General features: G+C 35.5%; 2 protein-coding genes across 4 annotated transcripts in view; both read left to right on the forward strand.

The window, feature by feature from the left end:
• Positions 1 to 1,761: 1,761 nt before the first annotated feature.
• On the forward strand, positions 1,762 to 7,210 carry LOC122015085 (glutamate dehydrogenase-like). 3 transcript variants are annotated; one of them, XM_042571763.1, is made up of 11 exons: positions 1,762 to 1,918; positions 1,993 to 2,124; positions 2,785 to 2,898; positions 3,562 to 3,783; positions 3,882 to 3,956; positions 4,742 to 4,858; positions 6,027 to 6,277; positions 6,438 to 6,513; positions 6,600 to 6,686; positions 6,764 to 6,810; positions 6,910 to 7,090. In XM_042571763.1, exons 2-11 carry the CDS (start codon positions 2,017 to 2,019, stop codon positions 6,944 to 6,946), a joined length of 1,134 nt encoding a protein of 377 aa, XP_042427697.1. In that variant the 5' UTR covers positions 1,762 to 1,918; positions 1,993 to 2,016; the 3' UTR covers positions 6,947 to 7,090. The 3 variants fall into 3 exon arrangements, with proteins under 3 accessions (XP_042427697.1, XP_042427696.1, XP_042427698.1); XM_042571762.1 differs by lacking the exon at positions 6,764 to 6,810 and having other exon boundaries at positions 1,763 to 1,918; positions 6,910 to 7,210; XM_042571764.1 differs by lacking the exons at positions 1,993 to 2,124; positions 6,764 to 6,810 and having other exon boundaries at positions 1,764 to 1,918; positions 6,910 to 7,210.
• A 1,106-nt stretch (positions 7,211 to 8,316) lies between these two features.
• The window catches only part of LOC122016685 (YTH domain-containing protein ECT4-like), a 5,351-nt gene continuing 3,770 nt past the window's right edge, over positions 8,317 to 9,897 (forward strand). The window contains exons 1-4 of the mRNA XM_042574066.1: positions 8,317 to 8,508; positions 8,935 to 9,008; positions 9,144 to 9,297; positions 9,532 to 9,608. Of these exons, the coding sequence (XP_042430000.1) occupies positions 8,475 to 8,508; positions 8,935 to 9,008; positions 9,144 to 9,297; positions 9,532 to 9,608 (339 nt within the window). The 5' untranslated portion in view covers positions 8,317 to 8,474. The remainder of the gene's footprint in view (positions 8,509 to 8,934; positions 9,009 to 9,143; positions 9,298 to 9,531; positions 9,609 to 9,897) is intronic.

Raw genomic sequence — 9,897 nt, forward strand, 5'->3', positions numbered from 1 at the left:
AGTTTAATATTTTTCTTTTGTATTTATGTGTGCAGGCCCATAATGGTAGGATTTATTCAAGCTAGTTCAATATCGCGGACGATAAATTAGATAAATATTTTTAAAAGCAATTAAACCTATTTGTAATTTGTTTATATCTATTATAAGGATTTGAAGGCTGGTTTCTAGTTTTGTTAATCCGTTCTTTTCTGCTCCTTTATGTCACAAATGGTGGGTGACTCTTAGGAACCCCTTTTCTTTGTAATTGAGATACTGCTTTGCAGATGGACCATCTGCTTCGCCGTCGCAGAGAGAGAGAGAGGAACGTCGATGGGAAGCAGAGGATCATGTTCACCCTCACCTTCATCGAGTGTATCGCTCACCGCTTCGCCAACATTGCCGACACGATATGAACAAAAGGTTCTTCTTTTATGAAGTACAAAATTGGTGTCTTCTAAGCGCGTTTATATTTGATATTTTGAGCTAAGTTTTGGCGAATGTTCATTCAAGATGATCCCGATATTTGGAATTCAATGTTTTATCGGCGCCCTTCTTCCTGATTTGTTTATTTGAAACTCTACCGATGCGTTTCTCCGCAAGTTGTTCATTCTATTACGAGTATCCGCGTGTTGTCTAATATTTGTCGAAAGAAATTGCCAACACTTTATTTTAATGCTCCAAGTTGAACTTCGCTTAAACTATCCAATTGAATTTGCCTTGTGTGCTATCTTCTTCTAGGATCTAATCGACATGCGCAACATGTTGTAGTGCTGGTGAGCTATCTGCTGCTGAACTCAAACGTTTTGTAGGCCTGGGAAAGACTGTTGATGTCTCGAAGAAGCGATGAACTCAAACGTCTCTTCGAGTCCTTCATGTTCCGCGTTAGTAGTCCAATTGTTTGGTTGTGCATTGACCGCAATTTCATGTCTGTCGGTCTTTGGATTCATTTCAATCTGCTTTACTAGAGCACACTATTAATAAAAAATTGTATTAATAATTTTACATTTGTTAGAAGTGTTGAATCTATCAAATTGAACTGAGTTGTGTTTACACCGCGAGAGTATGAATTTTGAGGTATGCACTACATCCTCACCTTCCTTTAATTCCAAAAAAAAAATAGTGGAAGTCAAGAATGTGATTCTATGATGATTTGGAGTCAAATAGTTATCTTAAAGGATGATTAATTATCGAATGCTTGTCCACTGCACTTCGCAAGGATGATTAAAGGATGTCTGTGCTATTGACGAGGATGAAGATGGTTAAATCAAGGAGGCAAGAATTAGCATTATAAGTATTTTACATTTGTCTATTTTAATAGTCTATCTTCTTAATTTCCTCCAAAAGTAGTTTCATCTTCACGACGAAGCTCGTGGTGCTGATATTTCCATGGCTGAATGATTCAAACAACCGCCGACAATAATTGCAAGAAATTGTTGGAGAAGTAATAGGAAAATGGTGTTAATATTGGAGGCCCATGGATGTGTAGATAAGGTCACGCAATAATGCATGGACAACATATGGAACATGTGACATTTATATGAATTTGGCGAGCTTAATTTCCTGGCAAGTTATTCGCAAACCTTTGACTTGTCACCAAACTTTCATCAGCAATAGGTGGCAGCCATGTGTTGGGTCTGTTTGTTTTATTATTTATTACTTTTCTGAGAAAATCTTGCGTTATCTTGTATTTACATTCCAGGATTAGATTTTTAATTCATGGCATGGGCCCTTGTTCATTGACTAATTGTACATTGCCACGCATTTATTGATGAAGACTTTTGAGCTGTTGCTAATCGTTCTGCCATAATTACCCAACTCCCCAAGTGCTAAACCTTCTTCCCTCTTGTTTCAGAACCAGTCACACACCATTTTCAGATCTGCACTGCCTAATTCGATATTGCGAAAATTCCATAAGCAGTTTGGTTCGCACTTGGCTTTGGTAAGAACCCATGCACTGATTTAGAGCAAAACTGTTAAGCTATGTAAGAATCTTCGCTTTTTGTGATTTTGAAGTTGTGGAATATTGATAAAGAAAAGATGAATGCATTAGCTGCAACAAGTAGAAATTTCAAGCAGGCTGCCAAGCTACTGGGCTTGGACTCTAAGCTGGAGAAAAGTCTGCTTATTCCATTCAGAGAAATAAAAGTAAGGAAGCTATGATACGATCACAATTTTTGTCTGCTGAACAAATTTTGTACCAGTTCCTTTTATCTGAACTTATGTTTATGCCTCCCCCAAAAAAAAAATCCAGCCATGTTGGCTTGGTCCTACTTTCAAGGTTCCACACTAAGTTACACTTCTTCAACAATTTGTTCTGGAGAGGCACTAATTTGTGCGTATAAAGTTCTAGCTTTGTTTGCATATCTGGATTAAAGGCATTGTCCTATCTGACATAAAATATCTATTTCTAGAAAGGTTTTCTTTTATTAAACCTTTTTTCTCTCTAGTATCTGACCCCAAGCCTTATGGATCAATGCTGTCGCCTACCATTATATCTGTACTATCCTTTATACTTTAGCTGATGCCAAACTAGCAACATCAGTATTATCTACAATCTTATGTAAGTCAACTTATTGAAATGATTATAATGACTGATTTCAAATTTTTAAGTAATTTATCTTTTTCTGTTAAATTAGAAAACTAATGCTGAACATGTTGATCTTTGACAATAAGCATTCACCTGTTTGACCTATCATTTCCTTTGATGGCTATTATTTAGTGAATTCAACACTTATCTTCTGGAACAAAGAGGATAATACTGCGAACACTGTGTTATTTGTTTGACCACCTCCAATTTCAATGCAGGTTGAGTGCACAATCCCAAAAGATGATGGTACTTTAGTGTCATTTGTCGGATTCAGAGTGCAGCATGATAATGCCAGAGGCCCTATGAAGGGAGGTATCAGATACCACCATGAGGTGGGTGTTCAAGCCAAGCTCTCATATTCATCCCTTTTGTTTCCCTGCCAAATTAATTGATTTGCATAATGATATCAGAGGTCACTTTCTGGAAAAATTCATTAGAAGCTTGATTAACATTGGTCTCAGAGGGTTGGTCGTCCTGTGATCCATTTTCAAAAATATAAAGGAGAAAGTATTTTCACTAACTGCTGCCAAGAACATTACACTACTCCTTTGAACTCATTATGGAATACCGATTTTTAGCAATTGTTTTTACTTTTTAGGATTATCCTTAATGGCATACTGCAGGTAATCTTGCTGCATACCTAGATAAATTATAATTATTTTCACTTGTTTAACCTATTTAAAATACTGAGTTAGTTTACTTGTTCATAGAAGAGGAAATGCAAAGTGTTTTTTTACTTATCTGAGAATTTCATCTTGGTGTATTTCTTCGCTGTAAGGATGTTGCTATTCTTTTGAATTACTATACTTGAACATACGAAAAATTCGAATGAATGTATATATACTTGTGGGCAATAACTCCATTCTCATTTTAAATTTTACTAGTTTAATATACTGATTTATCTTACTCACTGAGTAACTGTAGTTACTGCTTATAGATACATTCCGGCAGATGTTGTCACATCATTTCTTATTTAATTTGACATGATACTATAGGTTGATCCAGATGAGGTCAATGCTTTGGCACAATTGATGACTTGGAAAACGGCTGTAGCAAATATTCCATATGGAGGTGCTAAAGGTGGAATCGGGTGCACTCCGGGGAAACTTAGTAAATCTGAACTTGAGAGACTTACTAGAGTTTTCACTCAGAAGATACATGATTTGATTGGCATTCACACAGATGTTCCAGCACCTGATATGGGGACTAATTCACAGGTTAATTTAATCTAATTTCTTTTTCATTTTCTGGAGCTAATCGATAATATACTATACATGTGTACCAGTCTAATTGTTGTATGTGGGAGTGCCTACAGACAATGGCTTGGATACTGGACGAGTACTCAAAGTTTCATGGTTATTCACCAGCAGTTGTTACTGGAAAACCTGTTGTAAGTTCACTAAAGTGACACCACAATCGCAGAGTTTCTAAATATAAATTTTAAGTGTCTATTATGTTGCAAATACACTGCCTATATTCTTGTTAACTGCAAAAATGTATCAGTACTAATAGCTTTTTTATCTAATCGCCATATATCACTGTCATCACAAACTGTGTTTGTCCTAACTATTTAGGTCAGCTATACGAATCTTATCTCTCTATTTGGATTCTATGCGAGGCTATCACTTGTAATAGTCATTCCAATTAAGTCATTTTATTACATTGACTACTATTTTCTTGTATGTGAACTTGCTACTGGTTTTACTTGAGTTTCTCAACAATCAAGTCAAAGCTATCCTATCACATACATCAAATAAAGGTTTGGGAATTAAAACCCGAGGGAAGTTAAAGGACTGGTGATTTCTTGTATCTATTTCTATTCAGTGGGCATCTTTCTGGGCAAGTGGAAAGGAAGGAGTTATTCTATAAATAATGATAAGATGGTTGAAATGATGAAATAAATCCAGAAAGTAGTATTTTCAATGGTTAATGTGGACTTTCATGTTCAATGCTCAATATGAAATGAATTCAGTTATTTCATTCTTGACTTTATGTGTTACTAATGCTTTTCAGGGAAATACAATTTCTTGTTTTAAACTTTGTAAACTAATCAATTCTAAAGTAATTTCTTCATTGTGTTTCTTAAAGCATAAGTGAAAAAACTGTCATTTCAAAATTCAGATACTGTATAGTTTATTATTACCTTGTGATATGAAGAATTTTCTTTTCCTTTAGGATCTTGGAGGATCTCTTGGTAGAGAAGCAGCTACTGGAAGGGGGGTGCTGTTTGCCACAGAAGTTCTACTAGAGGAGCATGGAAAGAAGCTTGAAGATCAGCGCTTTGTGATACAGGTAAAGCTATGCCTTTTTTGTATAGCTCTTACAAGTTGCAGTAACAACTAGATGATAGTTGCTACTGCAACTTCTCTACGCGCCTAGTTGCTAATTTTGAGTTTCACAAATCAATTGTCAAAGCTAAAGTTAATTAGAAGGAAATTTTTAATTATATAAAATAAGAAATTTTAAAGAAATTATTGTGATCTTCGATCCCTCTTTAAATAAAAAGAATTTTATCAAATAGACAGAAGGTCTGCAATGTTTGATGGACCAGATTGTCATAGAGACTAAAGAGAACGTCAAAAAAACTGGTGAATTCATGGGAAAATTATTGGTTTGGATCTTAAGGCATATGGAAAATAGACCATTGATAATAATTAGGTTTAGCACCTAGATATAACAAAATGAAGTTCAAAGATTTTTGGGAGCTATAGTCTGCTAAATAGCAATCTAGTTCCTGTTGACTAAAGTAAAAAATTTGTTTTGCCTTTTGTACCTGAAAAAAGAACCATAAAGTGGAGCCATAATTGATATACTAGAATTGCCTTTTGTTTCTGTAACTATGGAATTAAAATACAACTAACACCGTTGGTAAAGCAGCTCTCTCGAGCGAAGCTTGTTTCAAATGTTGAGCTTTAGGTACTGGCATTCTTTGGATGATTTGTAACTTAGGATTTAAGTTTAGTGCCCTATTTTTAGCCCCGCAAGTAGTATAGTAATATGAACTATAATTCAAACATAGCATCATGTAAATCAGAAAAGAAATGAATAAAGATCTATGAAATTATACGTTAGAACATAATCTGTTATTACTTTTGTTGATGATTTGTTTGTTTGTGGTCATTTCTGTCATATATATCATTATCCACATTTGCTTGAAATTTTCAAAATCTCATTATTCTTAATACATGAACAGATGGGCTTACCTTTCTTGCTCTTACATACAGTTTTACTTGTTCATATCTTTTTCTTTTTGCTTTGATCATCATAATGAATTTCGCTCTCAGTTTGGTGTTTCAATGTCATTTTTTGATTCATAAATCATTAAAATTGAATCATACTATACAATCGACACATTTTTCTGTTGGGGCTAGGATAATGTACTAGTTCAGATTGTGAAACCATTACCAATCCGTTTCGCTAACTTATTTATTGATGAAGATCTCGTTGTCTTCAAATTCAGGGCTTTGGTAATGTTGGATCATGGGCAGCCCAACTCATTAGTGAAGCTGGTGGTCAGGTGATTGCTGTTAGTGATGTCACTGGGGCAATCAAGAACAATAAAGGTCTGAACATAAAAGAATTGCTAAAACATTCATCAGAGAATCATGGAATTAGAGGCTTCACTGGTGGAGAACCCATCGATCCAGGTTCTTTGCTAATTGAAGACTGTGATGTTCTCATCCCTGCAGCACTTGGTGGTGTGATTAACAGGTTTTTTATCATTTGATTCTTTCTGTAAATTGTTCTACCTTATAATCTACTATTAGTAGTTTTAAGAAACATCTGAGATCACTGGGAATAAATTAGATTGTTTCTTCTCCTTGGAAGTTTTCTGATCTGAGAAACTTTTTCTTCTTTTGTCAATCCTAAGGGAAAATGCGAATGACATAAAGGCCAAATTCATTGTTGAGGCTGCAAATCATCCAACAGATCCTGAAGCTGATGAGGTGATACCCAAGTTTTAATCCTCTCATTGGACAAAAGCATAGTTGCTGGTATAGCCAGCTAGTTAACTTTTTGCCTCCTGTTTTAGATCTTATCAAAGAAAGGTGTCGTCATTCTTCCAGATATATATGCGAACTCTGGCGGAGTTACTGTCAGTTATTTTGAGTGGGTTCAGGTTAGTTGTTAGTTCCAGTCCTCTTCATACTCCATGCTTAACTTGTAACAAATCCAATTCACAGATTTCATGTGCAGCCAATTGATGGATATCATGCTCTCTTTTCTCTAAAAATACAGAAGGGGTGTGGATAAATAAACATTAGTTATCATCCTTAAAATTTGCATCCGACAAAGTTCTAAAAGAGTTTGATTTTTTTTTTCTTTTTCCATTCCCTTTTCAGAATATCCAAGGATTCATGTGGGATGAAGAGAAGGTGAATGCTGAACTCAGAACATACATTATCAGAGCCTTCAACAATATGAAGGAGATGTGCAAGACCTACAACTGTGATCTACGCATGGGAGCTTTTACTCTTGGAGTCAACCGAGTTGCACGAGCAACTGTTCTTCGAGGATGGGAAGCTTGATTGCTAAGCTTTTGTGTTGCCTTGTTGCAGCAAAATGATAACTCAGTACAAGAAATAAGTTATCTGCTGAAACAACTGATTTTAAATAATACCCGAGGTTGAGTTTGTTTGATGAGCATCAATCGTAAGCAATGTGGTTTGCAAAAATGAACTTGTTTTTCAGAGAGGCTAACAAAAATAAAGATCTAGACATAAATGAAAACACATAATTGTTGAAGGAACTCTGGTATATATGTCCATTCTAATACCATCCACTTTGTGCTTATTTGTTTGGCCCAAAAGAACAGCCTTTAAGTGTAATTGATTGTCACTTTCCAATTTTTCCAGGCTTTTATATTCCTTTTTAAATGCACTGCTGGTGGTAGATCAAGTGCCATTGTGGTCTCCACTCTCCTCCACGCTTCTTATCCATTATTGAAGACTTTGATGTGATAGCAAGGATGTACATGGACGATTAAAAGTCTTGCTATTAGAGAATTTTCTCCACGACAACTCTACGTGAATGCTATTAGTCTTGCTATTAGATGTCTAATTTTTCCTATACATATATCTTATCATAGAACCAATACTACTGATAACTTGGAGTGAGCGATAATTGTATACCAGTATAAATGAAATGAAAGGAGCATCATGCACTCAATAGTATGAGAAGTTTAAGTTTGTTTCTATTCATCTGTACTCAATAATTGTTATTAAATCAAAAGAACCAAAAATGACTTGAATTTTATTAGTTTTTGACAAGAAACTTTCACACTGAAGAGTATAAAACACTAGTAATGCTATATTTGTTTTTCATTTTCCAATGACTTCGTGTGAAGATGATTAGTGTGGAGAAATCCACATCCACATTGCTTTATAATAAGTTAATATAAAATATTGTATAAAATGTATTTTAAATTTTTGTTTCTTTAGAAAAACAGAAATTGTAAGCTGCTTATTTTTATCCGTTAAGTAAATTTAAAAGAACAGCAAAATCTTTTCCGATTTTGGAAATGATCTTTGTGCTAAAGGAAAGAAAGCAAAACAGAAACCATCCACCCGGGATGTTTACCAGACTAATGATTAGCCAATTTCCACGGAATCGAAGAGGGTCCCACGACGGTGCAGTCTTTTAGGCATAGTGTATCGAACTGGGTCAATGGGTAGATTCCAAGAGTGGGTTGAGTTAGATCGGGCTCAAGCGAAAGCTGTGAGTATTTGATCAGCTCCACTTCGAGACCAAAACCCTCCTTTTTTTCCCCCCTCCTGTGGCGGCGCTCACCTCCTTCCTTTTCCTAGGGTTATCCTCCTCCGTCTCTGCCCTCTCCAGGGTCTGGGCCATCTGATCCTCCCGGAACAGCTCGCTTCTTCGATCCCGTGGTCTACCTGCAGATCCGCTGATGGCGACCGTGGCTCTTCCCACTCCCGCCGACCGTATCCTGCCTGACAAGTGAATCGATTTAGTGTTACCTTACCTCATGTGATCCGTTTGTTTTGTTGTTTTGTTGCTAGTTTTTTATTTAAAAATTCGATTTTGCTTCTCTGCGTTGTTTATTTAGGTTTTTGTCTGCGTTATTGTTGAATCGGAGGCCTCAATTATGATAAAGTTGAACGGTGGTATCCTGGGGTGGTTGTTTTTCCTAGTGTAAGGGATTTTTGTCATGTGTTTTATTATGTTAATCCTGCGAAGGAATAACTTTTAAGGTGATCTATGGTTTCTATTTCGTTGATATTCCTATTCACAATCTGAAACTTGTTATGAAATCAACTTTTTTTTTATGTGATTCGTACTGGGTTGAGTTCTATAACTATTGGGTCATACCTTGTCAATTTTTGTTTGTTCTTTAACCTGTGTCTCAGAATCTGCAGATCTTATGCAAAAGTTATCTCTGGACTCTACAATTAAAAATGACAACGCTTCGGAAGTTACAAAGGTACTTTTTTTTAGTTTGTTAGCTAAATTATTATTGGTGTTTTTTCTGTCTTTTTCTTTTGAAGGGAGAATAATGTGAATTAGGATTTTATTTGAATAGATTAATTATCAATTGACTTTATTTGTTTCTATGAAGACTTCAGGAGTTCAGTATGGTGTAGTCAATGGCAGGGAACCAATTGCTCCTATCCCAGCATATGAGCGATCTCTGACTCCTTTACTTCAAGACCATATGGATGCGAGCATGTGTTACTTACCAAATGGATACAATTCATCTTTGTACTATGGAGGTTAGATGTGAATACAATGGATGACCTTAGAAGCCTAATCAATCTTTATCATTTTTATGTTTTAGTTTTTAGCCAAATTAATTGGATCCATGTTTTTTAAACTTGTTTGATGCTTTTTATTAGCAACTATCAATGTAATTATTTCAGGCTGCTTGCTCTGATTACAAGAATCTTTAGTTTTCTTAGGACCATTGTGTTTCTTGAGGAGTGACATAATGTTTGTCAACAATTCAGGTTATGATGGTTCGATGACAGAGTGGGAGGATTATCCTAGATATGTTAACCCTGATGGAGTGGAGTTACCACCACTTGTAAGTTGTTGTCTACTCTCCTTTCTATTTTTCAGTATTAATTGTGCATTTTCATTTTTATGATCTGCTTATCAACTATTTGATCAATTAATTTTTAAATTATAATTAAATACATTATTTGCATGTGTTACATTTGTGCTTTGTGTTTTTGTTATGTTAATATTTTGATATCATTCTGGTCATTGGCAGGGAGTTTATGGGGATATGTACCATCACGGATATGGTTATGCTCCATATAGTCCGTATCCTTCTCCTGGTTCCCCAGCACCAACTATGGGGCACAATAATC

This window comes from Zingiber officinale, chromosome 8B (genome assembly GCF_018446385.1).
Source record: "Zingiber officinale cultivar Zhangliang chromosome 8B, Zo_v1.1, whole genome shotgun sequence".
NCBI classification, from domain to species: domain Eukaryota; kingdom Viridiplantae; phylum Streptophyta; class Magnoliopsida; order Zingiberales; family Zingiberaceae; genus Zingiber; species Zingiber officinale.

Bases quoted from the DNA above. Each gene is read 5' to 3' on its own strand.
- LOC122015085 (XM_042571762.1), top strand. From the start codon at position 2,017: ATGAATGCATTAGCTGCAACAAGTAGAAATTTCAAGCAGGCTGCCAAG. The intron at 2,125-2,784 runs GTAAGGAAGCTA...ATTTCAATGCAG, and splicing joins TTCCATTCAGAGAAATAAAA to GTTGAGTGCACAATCCCAAA. The intron at 3,957-4,741 runs GTAAGTTCACTA...CTTTTCCTTTAG, and splicing joins TTGTTACTGGAAAACCTGTT to GATCTTGGAGGATCTCTTGG.